This window comes from Cydia strobilella, chromosome 7 (assembly GCF_947568885.1).
Source record: "Cydia strobilella chromosome 7, ilCydStro3.1, whole genome shotgun sequence".
NCBI lineage: Eukaryota > Metazoa > Arthropoda > Insecta > Lepidoptera > Tortricidae > Cydia > Cydia strobilella.
In genome coordinates, this window is record NC_086047.1 from 11,379,130 (window position 1) to 11,401,165 (window position 22,036).

The following is a 22,036-nucleotide window of genomic DNA, read 5'->3' on the forward strand; positions in this document are numbered from 1 at the left end:
TATTTTGTCATGTAACATTTTTCTCTAGGATCAATAATTATGATGATATATATATATAGGTGAGGTTGTAACTTGTAACCGACAATATTACAAGTATTAGTCGGTTCTGGCTTGATCGCAATCAAAATAACACACTCCTCCTCGCTTCGCTCGTCGTCGCACCTATCTTGCCTCTGTTTCTTAAATTTTTCAAGTTCCTAACGCCTTTAAAAATTGTCGATTACTACCCCGCCCATCTCCATAATGGTTGATCTTAGAAAAAAATGATACATTACATGACAAAAGATACTTATTTTAATATTTCTTACATGATGAAGTAATAAAAAGTTGGTGTTATGTTAAAAAAAAAACTATTGTTTTGTCCTTCAAAATCCTTAAGTTTTGGAGTGCAATATCTCGGTATTTTTAAATTTTAGAATAAAGTTTTTCAAGTAATACCTGCTTATTTTGACGTATTCTGTAAGATACAATCATAAAAAATAGTGTCAATTTGACATCACACGGACGATTTTTTTCTAAGTCCTGGGTACCCTTTGCTGGCTTTGCTACAAGTCGGACCAAGTGTGACAATGTCAAATGTATTTCTATGGAAATGTCGTGACGTATATAATGACACCCCTTCACTTTGTTCTATTCAAGTCGATGCAAAGTTAAGTTAGACTAACTAGTAACTAATTAGATTTATTAGCTATTTAATTTTACTAACAAAACTCGACAAGGTACAATTGCGACGTAACATGTTTGTTTCACCACGACCAAAAACTATACCTACAGTGGCACAATAGTTTCATTCTAGTCCCTTGTCAAGCTTTCTACTAGTGAATATATTGTTGTCGTAAATTTATTTTCTGTAATATAATTTGGTGTCAGGAGCGATTGGCCGCCGGCGTGGTTCGGAAGTGTCATTTTTCATCTCCAGCCGCGGGGGGCGGGTGACATCTACACTTCCACTTAGTTGATGCAATGCTTGATGCCTTGCTAGACTAAGTTGAGAATAACTTTATAAAACAAAACACGAATTCAACATCAAATTTGTACCAATTTTTCTAATTATTCAATTTTTCTAAATGTTCTTCTTAGGTAAAGCCTGACCATATTTATGATCATTGTCCAGAGGGCGCTTTTATTCTTATGTATAGGGTGACAGTTCAGTATAGTATGAAAAACATTGTTGCTGTGAAATTCCGCAACACGGCGCGTGATCATATATTCCTGGCCAGGCTTTACTTTCTATTTCGGTTACCATGAAAACGCTATACCTAATCCTTCACAATTCACCTTAGGTGCTTATATTATTGTTTTATCATTACCACAAGACGGACTTTCGTTTCCTCGCCTTCATATCTGAACCAGCCATTCCACCTCCACCGCTGAACAACTGGCGGCGCAGTCCCTATATTTCTGCATCTAAATCTTGGCTTTGGCCACTGCGCTAGAGGGCCTACCACAAATATCGAATCGTTATATATCTACCTCTCTATTGCTCGAATAAAGAAAAGCGATAGAGAGGCAGATAACGAATTTCCGATTTCAATGTTGGCTGCTTTTGGACCTCTTATTTTTCTTATGTTTTTGTCGATTGGTTTTGAAATTATTTTGACATCAACTGTCAATTACATCAACAATGTCATCACTCGAATAAACAGTCAGTAAATGAAGAAGTCATTTCTGAATTATTTTCTATTTCCTTAAGGCCAGTGAAAATGCTGTAAAACAATATGCATACACTCAATAAATTGCAATGTTATCTAATTAAAGTTATTCAGAAAAAAATATATCCTAAATACCGAAATCAAGATTTAGAATTACATGACCGAGTAAGTACCTATTTAAGTATGTCGACTGTGTACATTGAACTATTATTACTGTATTGAACCGGCACAGAGAACAAGTATTTTGCGCCATGAGTTGCTGCCGTTTTGGCATCAAACCATAGAAGCGGAGCGTGAATCTCGCAACTTAAACGTGTAAGCACCATGGATTTTACGGCGCTTACGACGTTTTGGTCGCGTGATACAGGTTGTGATTGCGTCAATTTCATTGTGTGATTTGTCGTCTGTCGTCTCTATAGTAATAATTAACTCAATAACTGTGTACGGTAAGACCCAACTATTTCTATATTTGTAATTAATTGAAGCTAATTATTGTGATTCTGTTTTAATGCCTCACAGATATTGGACGACAAGTAGATTTATATGGAATACTTGTCCATTACTTGGGTACTTTTACTACGTCACCAATGTCACCATTAATGAACGTTTAATGATACATTTTATTGCGGTATGATTTAACTTTGGTCGTTATCAAACTTTCAGCAGGTACCTACCACCTATAAATTTTCACCGTTTAATTGCCTAATGATAATGTAACTTTATTAAACATAATTATTATCCCACCAGGCACCAAATATAGTTAAGCTACTTATTTATAATAAAGTCGTTAAAAAAAACTAGAAATTTTTGGTTTTCCATTTGCTGCGGGGATATAATCAGAAACTACCCACATTAAAATGTAAAGAGAATACTATTCTTATGGACCAATCAGTAGCTATAATCACTGCCACTCAAAGGTTAACTAGAAGTGGTTTCTGGACCACACCGGTAGAGGTCCTACATATTCAATAAACTTGTATTTTGCAAGTCTTGCCACATTAGTCATAAACTTACAAACATAGGTGTATGTATAGATTAGTATTGGTATGCATGGTCCGAAAAATATCCAAGATATCCTCCCTATTGTAGAAAGGAATACAATGAGTCATCTTTACATATTACCTACACTTGTCTACATTATAATAACACCAACATGGAACTAGCTACGAGATAAGTACCCTCGAAAATAACTTGAGCAATCTGAGTTTTAGTGCCAGTTGCACTTGCACCATCCACACTTGACAGACTGATCAACGTCACCGGACGCGCCGCGTCGGTTTACTATGAAGCTTTCCATACAATAACATTTAGCGAACTCTTTAACGATGACAAACAATTTGGTGCAACAGACCCTTAGTTGTAGGAAAGTTACCTTATCCCCAAAAATTTGTAGGACATTTAATACACGGTACACCTTTCTTAGACATTTTTGAATGGCTGCATGGCGGCACGTCAAGCGAATGCGTAGGTAAGCAGGAACTCTTCAAGAACTGCAGCTAGTTGCAGTAAATAGCTTTTTTTCAAGTTCTATGGTCCCCTTGCTTGGAAAATGTATGCTTCGTTCTATCATTATGTTACTGTGTGTAAACGATGCTTGAATGGCACTTAGCCTAGAACTTAGATTATGCATTTTCAATTGCACCTATTGTGCTATTGCAAATGGCACTTATGGCGAAAATTTGTCCAAAATGCATTGTCAGTGTATGGTTATTGCGCGAACGGTAATTACTAAGTCAATACTACGGCACTACTCATCCCCTTTGATAATAAATAACCCTTTTAACAAGTAGGAAGAAGCGGCTTCTCGCCTTATCATCCCAGTAAAGTTCAAGGAAGGTGTGAAGAGGGGACCAGCCCACCTGTGCAGACCTAAATACGCTGTGTATCAATTATTACCGTTTGTCAAGTGGTCCACCTCTAGTTCCTCAGATACGAGGGGAACGCACTGGGGTTCACCAATCACCCTCCTCGCACCTTACATCCTGAACGCAAAACAATCGCAAACATCAACCTGTCGCGAATAGGGATGAATGTAAGCACCCTCTCCGCTAAAATTGCAGAATAATTTTATTATACATCAACCCTTTTTTAGGTTAAGGAAAAATATGTAGGTACGAACCTTCCGCTGGCGTAAACACGGCGCGTTTAATTTGTAAAGTCGCGTGGATCGATAGAGACGCGAAAGCTTCGTAAACAGATCGAAGCCGGTACCGAATCGAATCCCGCCAAATGCAACGACAGCTGTGCGTAGCTCGTAGCGCGTAGCTGTAGCGGCGCCTATTATTATTATTTGTAAACAAGCGTGCGCGGCGCGGGGTGCGTGCGGCGTCACGTGACCGCCCGCCATTGGCCGCCGCGGCAGCTGCGGCGCCCTCCCCGGCCCGCGAGCGCCGCGCGCGCCAGTCCGCCGCCGACCCGCGTCGCGCTTACACGCGCACCACATCCCCGCGCGAAGCTACACACGCGCAACTGACGCGATCGCGAACTCCGATTCCCTTTTTGTTTATTTTTCGCGTCCTTCGAACCGTTTTGTGTTACCGAGGCGGCGAAAGAAGACGGCGCATGGATCGAGCCACAAGAGAAGGTACCGCCGAATTGAAAAGTTTTGTGCGAGCTTTCGAGTTGTGGAAGTGTAGATTCCGAGGAAGCTTCTGGTTTTTTGTGCGTTTTAGTTGGAGGCAGCTTGTCGGCGGTAGAGCGTGAAGCGCGCTGTGCGCGTTCGCGTGCTTCCGCTGGAGCTTTCGTTGTGTGCTTTCGCGAATCGATAGCGACGAAGCAGTCATCGCATGACGCATCGGCTGCTGCCGCTGCTGCATGATGTCACATCATTTAAGCCCTTAATTGACACGAGTTTAAAGTGGGAAGAATGTCGATTTTTATCGATGCGCCCGTAGATTGCACTTCCTTTAGTTGAATTGTGTATGTGGTGCCCTTTCCTCCTCACGTGTGTACTCTAGCACATCCGTAGTTCCTATTCTTCCTACATCTCAGAGCCTGGATACGTCCCGCTGGTCCCACGTATTAGTCGTCCATTTTTCCTATTATTGTGTGCCTATCTTCCTATGTAACCTTTTACATAGTCTGCTAGACCAATTTCTCCCGATAGGTACTTGAGATCAACTATTTTTCCGCCTTTGGCAATAACGATCGATCTCGATGTTTGTGATAACGAACAATAGCAATTAAGCCTTTAACGATTTGACGTTTACTATAAAAAAACATTTGTTTTCGAGCCTAGTCTTTCGAGATAGATGCGTTTTTGTATGACGCATGCCGGCTTAAAAGTGGCCTTTGTACTTTGTACATACACCTATGTAGTACAAATACTTCAAACATCACGCAAAATGAAAATTAAACAATGTAAGAATAGTACAGGGAGAGATGATCATTCTATACCTACGTAAATAGGAGAAATTGCTCTTTAGAAAGGAACCCAAGATGAAAAAGAATAATTTTGGGATTGAGAGTTTCATTACGACATTTAGGTTCCATCAAGAAAAACCCAATTACAGAACAATGGCTCTGCAAAAGATTAATGCTCATTCGATGTAGCTAGCAGGGTATATAATATGCTGTGTGCTTTTACTAATCTTCAACATGCCTTTCTCGTAGAAGCCTACGCACAATTTACTATAAACCCAAGTTAAAGTCAGCGTAAGGAAATAAGTAGGTACCTACTACCTACGCTTTAGAGAGCAGAGAGACAGTTTTATCCCTGAACTTAAAATTGAATCCACTAGTTTCGCGCTAGCGAACAGCGTAGGTAGAAGTTGGCGAAACTTTTGTTGACTAGAGATTCGGGAACAGACATGAACCAAGATAAATTGCAAAGAAAGAGGCCTCAAGGAAAACATATGAGCTTTACACAAACCTTCCTGAAATGAATATTTATCGGATGAACGATAAAGAAACGACGACGACTAATGTTTTCCAAATAATTTTTGGGTTTTGGGCTCGCTAATTATTTTAGTTGGAAAGATACATTCATTTCATTTATGTATGTTGCACAGTTTAGCTTTCTAGAACTTGCACATTAATTACTACAGACAATGAATTTAGTCGATCGATGAGATACCGCAATGTAACGAAAATTGCATGCAAGTTCTTGAATCGTCTTTATGGGACTTTACGATGCAAATTGAATTCAGCATTTGGAACGGTTCAGAGATCCCCGATCAGCAGAAACGTAGAGAAATAACCTACGAGTACATGAAAATTAGAGAAGCAAGCATAAGTTTGGCAAGCAACTCTGCATTAACGTCAAAGATCATTCTTGTAGTTGCGAAGACCCCGGTCCCACGGAATAATCGAATAAATAATACGCCTTCCTCCCGTGAATGCGATAATGGGGAGTCAAGTTCAGTGAGGCCAATGAAAACAAATAAACAAATTGGCCAATTTCGCCCGAGCTAACTGTTGGTACATCGGCGGCTGGATTGTGCAATGCCACATGCTTCCTTTTTAGTTGAACAAGCGAGTTATGTTTCCTACGACGGCGGTCTAGTTTCGGAATTTTTTCATTGTTAATGATTTCCTTGCATTGTGGGAAATCTGATCAAGCTGTATAGAACTGAAACATACCTATTTGTATTCAAAAGAAAAGGAACATAACATGACAAGTTGTTTGAAATGTTTCAAGATTTCTAGGAATTTTAATTTACAGTAGACTACATAGGAAAAGACTACTACTATGACTGTATTTCATAAACACATCACTACTATAAATATTATAGATACTATTATGCTTACGTTCTAGGTAGACTAAGCGTACCTAGAATTCTTTTAAAACGATGTTGTACTAAAGTCTCAAGCGTCTTTCATCCTACCCCCAATTCTATATTGCCACAAATATCTTAAGTTAATTCATACTTTCTTGAGGGATAATCCTCCTCTTATTGCTCGAGAGCAAACTGAAAAGACGCTTTCAGTTTTCATAACGTCCACGGTGTATACCGCTGAAAGTTCTATGCTGCTCTAGAGGTAGTATATATGTATCATTCTCCCTCTATACTTTTGCTTTTCGTCTACGGAAAGTTCAAACAGCGCTACTGGAAAAAGTTTTGGTAGAAATGTAATTGTGGGGAATATTTAAGCGAGTGGGGGAGTCGCGCCGGTGAATGGTCTTGTTCTGCCAACAGTCTATTAGCAAATGTTAGAAAATAATTGTATATCTATGGAAAATAGAATTTATCGACAGTGTTGATAGAAGAAAGCGACATAAGTAGGTGCTAATCCAGATATTGATCTCTAAAATCATTATTGATCGGACGTATTTCATTCGGCTTAGCACAATATATTTCTGTCTCTCATCTGCGGATAGACACGTAAAGAAATGTTAGCGAGGGTCAGCTGGTCAGAATTAGTTTCATTTTGACCAACATCATAACTAAAACCGACCGCGGATGGCCGACCTTCAACATCAATAAACATTTAACAACATAAATTTAGTTACTCTTCAAAACCCTTTTCAACAAAAATATAAACACGTTTTGTTTATAGGCATGTATTATGTTAATATTATTTTGTAGTAAGTTAATGCTGTTACATAATTGAACTTTAAACATTATTCTTAATAGAAACCAATAAGTTCTAAAGAAATGAAGTCGATCCTGCTACAATTTTGAAAGGAAACAATACTAAATCATACAGTCACTGTAATATGCGACTTCCTTCAAACAATTCCATCTTATAGGTGTAAGTACAAAAACTGCTCAATTTCCGATGTCGCATCCGATAGCACAGACAGACGTGAGCACAAAAAATGTTTACAAAAGTGCGTTTCGCTCACTAAATTCTGCTATTGAATCTGAAGTGCGAAGCTCTTATGCTTGGGCGTTTATGGGTGGAAGTCGCATGGCAATAAGTTTAGGAGCTACAGGGTACGTGTGCTATAGTTTTGAGGCATCAGAAAAAGTGGTAGTGTGGGAAAGATGGTTGTGAAAAAACGCCACATCTGCGGCCCTATTCAACCGGCTGAATGGGATGGGACGTAACTCTATATCGAGAAATCGCGCCTTATCAAATTGTGGATTAACCTTCATGTTCGTCTTTTGTCCCTATTGTTTTTCGTCCTCATCTTGCTTTTGATCATCTTGCGCTGGTGATTAACGACATTCGTTGCATCTATAAATCTGTATAAAGAATGAGAACAACGGAAAAGCCATCAAAATCTACATAAAAGTAGGGACTTTTGATGACTTTGACAGGTTGTCGCTAAATTAGCCCATGATGATGATGATGGTCACGGTTTATAGCCGTTCTGAATCGGTCGGATGAAGCTGTTAAGCGTTCGCAGCTTTGCCACGAAAATATACGTTGCTGCTGGGAAAGTGTTCCGAACCAACTATTTTATGTATCGTGTCCTTAAACTGTCATATGCCGATCTGCAAATAACACCCATCGAGAACCAAATCGGCACCGGCACGGCAATCAGGCTGATGTGCGTATCCTGTGTGATTACTGATTACACCAGAATATACAGCGCTGTGAGAAAGTTTCCAAGGCATGGATATAGAGAAGTTTTAATAATCATTGTTAAAGAACAAGCCTTGGATCGCAAGAACTTTGAATTGACGTGTATTGATGTAAAGAATACGCTGCGAGTTTATAGTCGGCTCTTTGATGTAAACCTGAAGCTCTGTCGCTCAAGTCCTAGCTACTGGAGAATTATTGAAATTGAAATATCTTTATTTTGAACTGACGAATATTGAAACCTTCAATATTCATATATATTCGTTTTCATATGACTAGGGTTGGTAAGAACTTGAGGCTTTGGAATCTAAATTTGAGAAATCGACTGGGTTCTACGAGACTGGGCTTTACGATATTTTTAGTTGTGAGTGTAGTACTTTTTCAAGTCTACTTGAGATAAACAATGCATATTCTATGCATAACTTGGAATAAAAATGTTGGATCTTCTCTAAAATAACTCCAGTTCCTACAACTCCTACAGAAGATTCGCGTTTTTAACTGTTTTAAAATACTCAAACTTTATCTTATTGACTAGAGTCGCGTCATACGGGTGAGAATTCCGTAAACTAGAGTTTTCTATCATAATAAAAAAGCCTGACGGTAACTTCTCGTAACTCGTAACGTAAGAAAGCGGCTAAGAAGCTTTTACATGAAGATGACATAATTTAACACCTATAATGTGATTCTCACTATTAAAATAACAAACGTTTTCTTTACTTTGAATAAAGAGATACTTTTCTTTTAATTGTAAATCAAATGAATGAATTGACGGGAAAGAAGAATGAAGTCTTTCTAAATTTTCTTATATTGTGCTAAAATATTCTGACTTCTAATAACTTCAGTTTGGTACCCTTGTGGTATACTCCAGTTCTGTATGCCTAGATGCTACGCAATTTAGGCAATATTGAAGCTTGTTCAGATAGAAATATCCAAATAAAGGTGTTCTCAGTTAAACCAGAGAACACTTACAATATTGCATAAAGTCTTGCAACTGATCCAATACGCGAATAAATAATAAGAATCTACTTATCAGTGATTATCAGCTATGATCAGCGGATATATATCAGTATCCGGTGCGCGCAGGAAATGTCGCTTGATGGAGACTGATCAAATAGTACCAACCTGATAAATGATTTAAATGTTAAATCACTTCGGCTGAAGGTCGGAAGAGATCGAATGAATACGAAACAATGACTAAATAGTAAATAGAGCGTTAAGGGGCTACCTGAGGTTTTCATCGATTTTTGACAAGTTTTGAATCGTATCTCCTACTTTTGCACTACATATAGAATTATAAGACAAGCGGCTATCGGTTCTTCAATCTTTTATCTCCATTTTTGTCTACCGGATTGTGAAAAAAATGAATACTTATTTATTTATGATTGTTTTAAACATTGTCTAAAAAAACACTTTTTTCGTATCTCGATTGCTGTGAAAGATCTTACTTATACGAAATCTACATATTTGGGTTCGTCTTAGACGTCTCTAAAAATTTGTCTAAGGTTTTAAACTAATTAACACAAAAGTTATGGGCAGAAAACCAGTTTTTTGGCCTAAAATTGTTCAACTTTGATGCCAAATATTTCGAAAACAATGAACTTCGAAGTAAATATGGGATACTATATTGCTAAAATCCGTTGCTGTTAATATGATAAGCTACAAAAAAATTAGTAAACTAAGGGATTCAAATCGAAGGTCATTGGGGCATGTGATCCCCTTAACTAGTGTCACTCGTCAGCTCGTCACTTACGACTTACGAGCGATATTATTTTGATACTCCCGAAAAATGTTAAATGCCGATTTTAAACCATTCCATGGCCACAGTTACAGAAAAATCGGCGCCGTACCAAATTTCGGCCTCCTAACACTATCAGAATAATCAAAAAAGCCTTATTAGCTGTGTAAGCGAAAATCAGCCGCTTCAAAAAAATGCCACAACTTGAAGAGGTAAAACTTTCAGTTTATGTCCATTCAAATGTAAGCACGGGTTATTGATGAGAATGATAACGTTATTTGCCAGTGCATTAAATATGTCCAATTCGTGATTTCATCAGCACAACAAACAACAATCGCTAAGTACACGAATGAATACATCAACACTGCAATATTTAATGCCAACAAAATCTGAAGTTCAATAGTATTTGTCGCCGCTTCAGTCCTTTTATTTTGTGTGTACACTGTCTATTAAATTTTTGGAAAGTCCATTCCATTAGATTGTCTCCGCATACGAAGGAATTCATCCTTTCAGAATAAGTGGTCGCTCTGACGCCGGGAAAACTAAACCATATCGATCTGTTCTCCCCCTCTCGCCGAATGCATTGTGTTATTGTGTTGCGTTGCGTGCGCTTGAGTACAATCTTTTGAACGTGAGTTGCCAAGTTTACGTTGGGACTTACTACACAATATGTGTCTCACTTATGTTTATGATAGTTCATCATGAAGATGTGTGTTAGTATAATTTGTAAATTTACTTCATTATATTTTCAGTCAACAGTCTGAAACGACTCGGAAACAGTCACGCAGTGTTTGTTTCACCGAGAGTTTATGTCGTCTATTTGAAATTCGAATTAGTCCACAAACTGAAATCAAGGGCGTGATTTCAAGTTTACAGGCGAGGATGGCCGAACGTCTAAACAGCGCTGCGCCGCGCATTGCACAAAAAAGCGACAACATCCGATGCTAAAAATAAGCCGTGTAATTACAACGCAAAGCCGAAAGCGCAACGCTTTCGCTGCAAGCGGTTGTACGGTCGCCCTTGACAACCGAGACCCAGATACTATCGTGTTCCGCGCACACACCGTCGCAAAACACTCACATGGAAGGATCAGACGAATTCCTACGCACACAAGTGTTTTCACGAAGTAAGCACACGCTCACACATGAGCTTAGAGCTGCGTTCCGTTTGGTTTGGAGTGAGCTTTTAATCTTTTTTTCTCGTTCACTCTTTGTGCGCATCTACAAAGAGTTCTGCCTTGTGATTACTAGCGGAGTTGACGGCGCAATCGCTTACTGAATATTTTCATGAACTTGAATTTCGAATTATTTTGATTCCATTTAATAGAACTGACTGCTTGGGATTTGCATAAAAAAGACGACAGCGTTTGAATAAAACCGTCTTAAGGCGAATGCGAAAGGAGTTCAGACATATTTTATAGTATGGATGAAGGAAGTTATAATTTATGTCGATTTATATAGGTACTGCTACTAAATTTGTAAGATAATTGCTTGCAATGTTTTCCAGGTTTGCCTATAAGAACATAAGAAGAGTGTTCCATTTTGCGTGCCACAATTTACCTTTTTGAAGCGAACACAATTTCAACCATTAAGAATATGAAAAATATGTACATTACAAATTTACGATTTGCATTTATTAGATATTGTTTATAAATACAAATCTGTGTTAGTCCGAAATGTCAAAGACAGGCTATCAGCAAAAGCATTCCGTGTTTAAATATAGAAAAACGTGAATAGATCCGATTGGCTGAAAATAACCGATGGAATTTCAATTCCAATAATAGAGCATTTTAAATATAGAACACGTTTTATTGAATGGAGGGTTAAATTTAGAAGCTAATTGAATTGGTTATTTTCCTGTTTTAAAGTTGGGTTAGGTAGTTTAGTTACCTACTTTCATTTATTCATATATGGGTCATAGACACTTATAATACAGAAATGCTCATAAGATGAGAAATTTATATTTGATTAATTGATGGCTGTGTATATTTATTATATCGGCAAAAAGTATTCAGAACAGGACATTTTCCTAGGTTTTATACATATTTTCTATTGTAACAAGCAAAACAAGTTATAATTAAATAATATGTACGCAATCGCCTTTCTTTTTAGCTATTAAACAATGTCATAGTTCAATTCAACTGACCCACCTATCATTTCGATTTAAAGACAGTTTTAAACCATCAAAAATAGTTCCCATAAAATAGTGTAGCCGAAATAGTGACGCTTTATTATGGAGTAACTCTATTTATAGTTTGTTTACACTGTGTAACCCGGCCGAATTCGGTGTCCCTGGAATGTTCGGCTTTCTGTCATAACTACAACTCCCGAAATCCGCCGCGGTGGGCCCACGCGCCTGCTTGTAAGCAAATTTCATTAACTAGCTTGTGAATTTAATATAGCTGTAATCTAGTTAGCTTTACGTACTTGCCATTAATGGATGGAATTGTTTATTTTTGTATGAGTCTATTACGACTTCCTGTTTGTTTTAAAAACAAGGAGTTACAGTGGTCTTAAGGCTCTTTAGCAAGATGCTGAGATATTCTTTGATTTACAGATATATGTAGAGCATGTAAAATCAGATCCGTAAACGTCGGTACATTGTGTGCATGAGCATAATCATTTTCAGCAAAATAAGGAAGATGCATGTGTAAATCACGGTTATTTCAGTACCTATATACTTCCAGTAGGCGCTATATTAGCGAATGATTTCAATCATACCTACCTATCTTTGAATCCATTTTTTTTACAAGATAGCAATACTAGAAACATAACCGTTACCAATTATATGCATTGTTGTCAATTCCATTACGATGGCTTAAATTATTAGAATGGCTTAAATTTTTGCACAGCGTATGCGTTATGAAAAAAGGTTTATTTTCTTGTCAAAAACTCCGTATATTTTTGGACGTATTAAAAGTTATTCAACGATTAATAGGTGGCTGGTATTAGGGGGGTGGCTGGAATTAGGGCACTTTACCCTACTTTGAGAAAAATACTTGCAGGTAAATAATACCCCATCACATTATCAATTTATCACACACCTCGTGATGCCGTATCACAAATGCTCCCCGACCCCGTCATTACTAGATAACGTGACGTCACGGGGTGACCTCGATGCGTGCCTTAGCGCCGCTAACGATTTTCCGCCTAAGCATTTACAGACTTCAAAAAAACAGGAATAAAGGGTAGTTTGGTTTATTTATTCCTTAGTAAGTATAAAAATTATTTAGTAGAAACTTAAATTATCATTTTTTATCTCATACGCGAGGAACATAATTATCTTTTGGGATTTACATTTTAGGTAATATATTACTCTATAGAGACTCTATTATCTATCAGTCTTATGACACCTTTTGGCATCTAGTCTAGTCAAAATAATTTCAGCTCCCTTAAAACTACTTTAAAATAGTCATTTGCGTTATGTTGCCCTTCCGTTCCATACGACTTGCGTTCTGCCCACCTGACTACCCTGAAAATAAATAATATAAATGATTCCATTTTGCAATCGTCACAGATCACGAAGACAATATAAATTCGCAATAACAATCGAAAATTCGGTCATCATTTCATCGATTGCGCGCCTCAAAACAGCGCGAAGCGCGTGCGCGACTTCTGCCAGTAAACATGTCCGCGCCAACCCATAACTTGCGAATTTTCTTGCAATTCCTTTCTTATTTCAAATTAAGTACGCGGCGCGTAAAATAACGACTTCTCTTGCCACCTCTCAACTGGTCTTGAATTCTATTCTATATTTAAACTGAAGTCTATCGCAAGTGGTTTTCGGTACCAAGAATTAGTTCAAAAAGGAAGTTGTGGATGTAAACAGAGCCTAATTTATTTTCTTTTTTCGACATATATATAAATGGTTCTTTTCCTGATGAAATTGAAATTTGATTTCTTATTATTGATATATACGTATCTGGTAATACCCTTTTAAAACCACTTTTAATCTCTTTTGCTAGTTGTAAGCGGTTTTCTCGCTTTTGAAGTAGATAGAACAATCCATAAGTCACCTGAGTAACTATCTGGGGTATGCCTGTTTCTGCGATTCATTAAGACGTGGGCAGCCTGCTGATGTGGATTGAATCGAAACTGTTCGGCCACGCGGCACTCATCAATCCGACTGGTTGATTGCTTATTTATCATAGGTGCTAGATTCATTGTACTTTTATTATAATTTTCTAAACATGGAATTTTATACCGTTTTATAGGCTGCAAAAGTAGCTAAGCGGGCGACCGACGTTCATACACAGCTTTAGTTTTAAGATAGTCCAAACCTGTGCTAATCTTTATGAAAATTCCGTTGACTTTGTTATTTCTAATGTTGTCTGTAGGTTTCTAGAAATCTAGAATGCTATATGTTCATGTGTTTGTTTGTTTGTTTCAGACTGGTGCAGGCCGCCCGGCTAGCCGCCGCTCCACCCACCAAAAGACGACCCACAAACCAAAGCCTCCAGTCATATCTTTCGTTTAAAATCTAAATATAAGCACTATTTTTTAAACCTTTTAACGATAAACCGTAAATAGTATACGCTAACTCCCATACAGTACAAATTAATTTAAGTCTGAAGTGATCGGTATTTACAATAAGAAGAACAAACGAGCGAAAGAAAAATCTATCAACGACCAGTATTTAAACGTTCCAAAATAATAGATATCGTTAAACGAGTGCACAAAATATTTATCGATCGTTAACGCAGTCGACGCATTTTTCTAAAATTCAGCCAAAGATTTTATAAAACCGTAGTTAAGACTCGTGTGTAAACTGCCTCTCGGGGATTTTTATATTTAATTGTTAGTGATTAATGAAATTGTGATTAGTGTAGTGTAAACCAGTGTGCCGTATAACCGTAATTTAAGTGCTATTTAGACAGACTTTAACCAATTAACTTTAAGCAGTCAGAGTACAAATATCAAGTTCCAGTGCAGCGAGTGTTCATAGCGAGATAGACTTAGTAGAGCTTATTTTTGTAAAACTTTACGTGTTGAGCGTTTGTGTTGCGGTGAGGATGAGGATCCGCTACCGCCGCGGACGGGCGCCATGAGCGAGGCGCTGCGGAGCGAAGCGGGCGCGGACGCGCACTTGCCGCCCTTCTCGACCTTCGTCGGAGACATGGCCGAGAACGAGCAGCGCATCCTCGCGGCCGACGCGCGCCTGCTCGACCCCGGCTGGGAGTACTACGAGCGCGGCGACGGCGTCTCTGTCATCGCCAGCCAGGCGCAGTACCGCCCCTGGGAGTCCATGCCCATCACAGTCGGCGCCAAGGATGCCATCCTGCGCGCCGGTTTCTCCTCCCCCCTCGACTACCAGTCCGTGACGCTGCAGCCCATCAACAAGCTGCCGTCCTTCCAGAGCCAGTTCCAGACGTTCCCGGAGACGACCGTCATACCCGAGACGGGGCTGCCGAGCGTTACGCCCGTCCCGGTCACGGCCAGCCCCACGCCCAGCGCCAGCCCTAGCCAGCTGACGCAGCTCACGCAGCTGACGACGCCGTCGTCTCCCGCGCACCTCACAACCCTGGCTCAGGTCACGCCGCTCTCCACGACCCTTACTACGCTATCGCCTGTCAACGCTACAACATTCCATACACTCACGGCAGTAAACGCCAGGAGTTACCCCATTGTCCCGGCGCCGCTGCAAGCCCGGGAGCTCGCACCCGCCGGACAAGCTTACATTGACGACCGGCACATACAGCTATACCAACCAAATATCGCTACGATCAATGCTTTTCCCACTCAAAATGGTATTTTACACCAGAATGGGACAATCCTCCATCAAAATGGGAGCTTATTACAGAACATTCAGAGTCCAACCGTGGTTCACGTGTTGAAAAACGAGCCGTTCGATATGAAATCGCTCCAAGAGAAGTACACACCGAACGGGCTACATCACAGTAATTTCCAGAACCCGATGTTGATAGACAGCGGGTATGAGAAGAAGAACGGTTTCGGGAACGGGTCATCGCCCACGAGATCGGATTTCCGGAAGAAAGAGAGGCGGAAAATGCGAGCTAACAGCTCGGAGTCCGACGGGTCTAACATGGAGATGGGCTCTGAGAGCAGCGGGCAGGTGGCCGCCGTGTCGTCCACCGCCGGCTTCAAGTCGCCCCTCCATGGGGCTCCACCCATGAGCACGGGGCCCATGGATCTAGACGACATCTCTTCAGAGAAACAGGTAAGAGAATGAAGCTAGTTTCTACATATTATGCGTAAAAATTGTATTGTTCGAACTTTGATCGACAAAACGATTAAAAAATATTGCAAAATTTCCTCCAAATCTCCGCGTACCTTATTAATCTGCTCTAATCAAAGAAGGTTTCAAAGGCACATTATATCCGTACTGGGAAAAATCAAGAACGACAACTAATGTCTCTTTCCGCGAATTGGCGAATTGCGTAAACAAGTCGCCGGGGATCGCAAAAAGCCGACTGAATATTCGACGAAAGATATTAGAATTCTCAGAATTTCATCCGACTACACGGCGTTGAAAGTGGATATTCGAGAGATCCCGAAAAAGAGAAAGTTTCGCCGTAATTCCACCTTTTATTATTCGGGGAGCAGTTTTTATTCTCTGTTCCGAGTTTCGGAATGGCCGAACTCTCTGTCTTCGCGGCTATAAATTTAATAGTTAGCCGATTCGGCTGCTCCGCCAATAAATTAACTTCTTCTCTCGTTTAAAACACAAATTAAAGTGGGGCGATTTACGCGTGTCCTGCTTAGAAAATTTTATGAGTCCCATCCCATTCACAGCGAGTGCAATTAGGCAGTTTGAGGGCCCGTGCCCGGCGCGGTTTTAATTATATTACCGCGCGAATATATTAGCGGCTCTTATCTCTCCCGTCGTACTTCTGTGTCAAAGAAAAGTCAAAACAAAAGACAACCACTCCTACTACCCTCAAAATAAGACTTTGGGTGGTTATCAGATCTATCTACCGTAATATTTATTTTATTTTACATTCGGAATACTCGTAAGGCTTGATGCCGTAACATAATATACTTACTTCTTTGTTTTACGCAGGATTTACAAGACAGATCTGAAATGTATGGGTAGATCCGCGGATCCAGATCCGGATAATTTCATACATTTCGGATGCGGATTGCAAACCCTAGTCTTACGGCCTGATGGTGTGATACTAACAATTTTATTACTGTCTATGTCTAATTATTAATAAGCAACACTACCTTTGTAAGCATATATTTGAAATAAGTATCAAGCCCGACAAATTAATAATTATTTTAACATTGTAATCAACACAAATTTCCTCATTAAAGTTGCTAGTTTAGTTCATCACAAGGCTGAGAAAAAAAGCTTAGTCTAAGTGCTAGCTTTGTGTTCCTATAGCTTACCAATCAGCTTAGTTTGTCCAACGCAATAAGATCCCCGATTGCTTATAATTATTACAAATCCCGAGGTCAAAGTTACACTAGTCCAAAGCTGGTGCGTTTTGTATAACAGCCCTGTAGAGACGGCATTCCGCAGAAATGTCAGCATTTCCTAGTCTAATAACGAACACCTTGAGCCAGCTGCCTCATACAATAGGCACTAATTATCATTGCCTATGGTTTTTGCTTCACTCTATTTCAGATGTTAGGTTAAATGGTAGTGAACTTGCTCAACTGCAGCGGGTATTTGACATATAGAAGATGAAATTCAATTACAAAGTTATTTACAAAGGCCTGTTCTATTCTGTTGCTATTGACATATTGACATTAGACTAGCTGTGCCTGCGGCTTCGCCTGCGTGGAATTCGGTCTGTTTCAGTAAGCGGCTAATTCACCCCTAATTTATCTCCCTGTCCCCTGGAGACAGAACTTAAAGTAAAGTTGACAGATGGATACGCTAGAGGACTGTAGTCCAGATAAAATATTTTACAATTAGGTACCTACCACCAAAGATAGATATAACTCCGTAATAGATGGATACAGTCTAAGGAAAAAACGTGCCTCGAAAATCACGAAAATTTGATTCTCGATCAGATGTCGCTACTACCTTTTGCCTACTCTCGTATAGAGGGCGTTGACGGTTTCGTTTGTTATTATCTAACAATTTTAACGCATATCAGTGAAAGAACATGGGTCAAAATAAAAAAATTATTAATGCAAATAAAAAAGATCATTTATCCATATTTAAATACATTTTATCGTATTTTAATAAATCTTCATTTTTAGTTTTAAAGTGTGTCGATAGATGGCAGTGAATTTACTGTGGTTACAAAATTTACTATGACAGTACCGTTCTATAATATTATATCCTCTTTGCTACCACTAAATAAAATTACACTACAAAATGAATATTTTTTTTGCCCTTATTCAAATTTTTGTCGTGATTTAAATGGCATAGAGTAGTATAGGTGTATTTCGAACGATACAGTACCATTTTTGTTTAACGTCCTTGACTGTACCTATGCAAATCGGGTACACTACATAATTCCGAAATTTTTTATTTCGAATTTTAGAATGTCGAATTTTATCATTCCGATTTTTAAATGCTCGACCCATCAAAATTCCGACTGTCATAATTACGAATGATGAAAATCACGAAGATTTATATTTCCGAAAACCCAAAAAGCCGAATATTGTAAATTCCGAACTGCATAATTCCGACTATAACAATTCCGATGGTGGCAAACACCGAATTTAACATTTACGATTTTCAAAATCACGAATTCGGAATTGCCCTTATTCCGAATTAACGTGATTCCTATTTTAAATATCCCAATTTTTAAATTTCCACTTTTCTGGCAACAGTTCGTTTTCTTGGGGGTCGCAGTTCTAACCTAACCTAACCCACTTCTAGCAACAGTTCGGGTTCGCAGGTTCGCAGTTCTGTCTAATTTATTTATGCCGTTTTTTTATGCCAAACATATTTTATGCCGAATTTAACATGATGCGGCACGACAGGTACCCGTAATAATTACTAAAACGTGAGTCTTCATTTGAATATCACGGATTTCATTTTTCCGATCTTGTAAAAAACCGTATTTCTGAATACCGAATTATTTTATTTTCGATCGGACAATGATTTTTCAGAATTTAGGAATTCGGAAAAAAAAAATATTTTCGGAAAAGTGTAAAATCGGAACTTTAAGCTTTCTATCAAGTGACAATCGGATTTTAAGTTTTCGGAAATAGCACATTCGTGATTTTATTCCATCGTGTTTTTAAAAATCGTAATTTTGATATTTCGGACTTATAAATAATCGGGATTATGAAAGTCGTGGTTATAAAAATCGGAAAAACATATTTCGGAATATTTGGGTGTTCCCATCAAAATCATGTCATCCAAATCGGTCCTCCAGTCAAATCAGTCAAATGACGCCGGCGGCGGGCAGCGTCTGCCCCTTTTTTTTTTTCGGAGTTTGAAATGCATCTGCCCCTACGACTTGTTGATGGTCATAGCGAAGCAGACGCTCACGGGGACCTGCAGGCGCTTGAAGCGGAACGGGAAGTTGCTCGGAATGAGAAGGATACGCGGGATGAACACGGCTTCTCCGGCGCCACACTCCGTCAGGATCTGCGCCTACATATGTATTACGTACGATATATTTGGGATCACAATCGAACTCGCGCTGGCTTGCCGTTTCAGCCGAAAGCGAAGCGACCTGCCTGGCTAGAGCGCCACTGAGTCTCTCACCGTGGTTTTTCTCAGTCTCCTGAGACCGTGCCCCTTGTGGCCGCAATGCATTGCGAGACTTTTGCGAAAGATTCGATTTTTTTCGGCAAGGCATGGTAACGCGTTTAAGTCCCAAATCGTTTGACATTTACTGAAAAATGTTTTTTTTAAAGTACCCACCTTCGTGACCATTATTAAGAGGAAAGGGCACGGCCGCTTCTCCATGCAAACGCAGTCTCCATTTTTTTGGTTAAAAACTACCCTATGTTCTTCCACGGGACTCAAACTATCTCTATACCAAATTTTATCTAAATCGGTTTAGCGGTTTAAGCGTAAAGAGAAATTAAAAAAGTTTTTTCATATTTTTTGTGTTTTCACTCGGGAATGGTATCATTTTGATATCATAAATGAATTCGGCATACCCGATTTATACAAAATCGATACCTAACTTGGCCTAGTAGCTAAAATGATATAGTTATCAAGATAAAGTTTTTAAACGCTTTTTCACCACCATGGGGGATGAATTTTTAAAAACGCTGAAAGTAATTTTCTTGCTTTTTAATATAATAACGTTTTGCAAAGTTTTAAGTTCCTAGCTTAAAATAAAATTTGCACCCCAAGACAAACTTTCATCCCCTTTTCAACCCCCTGAGGGGTTAAATTTCCAAAAACGTCAAAATTAGTTTTTTTGTAATCGTCTATCATACCTTTCTAAGAAGTTTCAAAGCATTTGTAATGGATTCAAACTTTCAACCCCCTTTTAACCCTGTTAGGGGACGAATTCTTGAAAACGCTAAAATCACTTTTCCTGTATTATAATAATATGCTCATTATACAAAGTTTCAAGTAACGCACTCAAAAAAAAATTGATCTCCATGCAAACTTTCAACCTCTATTTCACCTCCTTAGGGGATGAATTTTCAAAAACGCTGAAATTAGTTTTCTTGTATTTCAATAATATATCTTCTTACGAAGTTTCAAATTGCTAGCTTAAAATAAATCTTGAACCTCATACAAACTTTCATCCCCTTTTTAACCCCCTTAGGGGTAAAATTTCTCAAATTTTTATAGCCTAAAACCTGGCCGTGGATTTTTTCGACAGATTAGTAAAGTTTGCATCAAAATCCGTTCAGCCGTTTTCATTTATAGCGCGGTCAAATAAACAGACAAACAGATAAACAGACAAACAGATAAACAGACAAAAATTCTAAAAACTGTTGGAATGTGTTCTGTTATCGATTCTAAGTATCCCCAGGCAATTTTTTTTCGAATATCTTCCATGTACAGACTTTCGACCCTCTTCCGCTTTATTATATGTATAGATGTCAATACATAAAAATGACTAGTCTTACTGTATCTGCACAATGCATATTGCATCGCACTCAATTGCACTGTAACGCACTCAATAAGCTACATTATGAATGACAGACAGTCCAAGTGAGTTTTAAGTTGAATTCCAGTATTGCAATATCAGAGTAATTAAATGCCATGACTTGTTAAAAGGGTGGCACATGTGGGGTAGAAGTTAGTCATTACTTTGAATGTGTTTTTTATACTTTACGCAGGCATTACTTTTCACTTTTGAAGTCAATTGCCCTAGACTAGATCAAGATTTAAGAATTAACATCGTATCTTCTTTTTTTAGGGTTCCGTAGCCAAAATGGCAAAACGGAACCCTTATAGTTTCATCATGTCTGTCTGTTCGTACTTAAGTCACAGAGATTTAACTTAAACACGGTATATTTGAATTTTCAAGGTTTATGTATTGAAAATATTGATTTCGTTTGAGTGATTGGCCTGTATCTGTTTTTTTCCTCAATAAAGTAAAGAAAAGAAAATTAAATAATGCTATAGTTCGTTTTTTTAGCATTAGAAAGAAGGTAAGCGACCTTGACGTGTCTTTTTATTAAGTCCCAGCATATATGTTACAATTATAAATCATATACGATCTTTTACATTTTTTTGCTTTCATAAGTAATATAGACAAATTAGTTAACAGCGTTTTTCAATATTTTTTAATAAAAAGACACGTCAAGATTGTTTACCTTATTTCTAATGCTAAAAAAACGAACTATACAAAAACCATTAAATGCATTATTATACAAAACTTTCCACTAGCTAGCTTGTTTAAGTCAGTAACACCAAATTATAGCTAAACAAAGTCAAAAAAATATGAAAACTAATAATATTTAAAATATTTGAAATGCATATTTTTCATTGCGTGTGTGTAACTTTTGACAGTTGTAACTATATGCTCATTATTCGCACGCCATTTCTGAAAAGTCTAATTATTTTAATAAAACTCTTAGTCATGCAACATCAGTCGGTGAAATTATTATATTTAAAAGCTTTTAATCAAGCCAATTCGGCTAACATGATAATTAGGAGCTTTTAAAAGCTTCGTGTCTCCAGAGAAGTGTAGTCATTAACGAATCGACCGGTCAAGCTTTTGCGGCCTTTTCCATGTCTCTTTTAAATTTTGCAAGTTAATGCATAGATTTGTTGAAGCTCTGAAAATTTGACTTGTTTTTTCCTGAAATGAAGTTTGTAACCACCGATAATT

At 38.5% G+C, this 22,036-nt stretch overlaps 1 protein-coding gene across 2 annotated transcripts in view; it reads left to right on the top strand.

The window, feature by feature from the left end:
- The first annotated feature begins 4,045 nt into the window (after positions 1-4,045).
- LOC134743173 (methylcytosine dioxygenase TET) overlaps positions 4,046-22,036 on the top strand; it is a 146,731-nt gene continuing 128,740 nt past the window's right edge. For both annotated transcript variants that reach the window (XM_063676548.1, XM_063676549.1), the window contains exons 1-2: positions 4,046-4,236; positions 14,248-16,035. In XM_063676548.1, the coding sequence (XP_063532618.1) occupies positions 14,902-16,035 (1,134 nt within the window). In that variant the 5' untranslated portion in view covers positions 4,046-4,236; positions 14,248-14,901. The remainder of the gene's footprint in view (positions 4,237-14,247; positions 16,036-22,036) is intronic.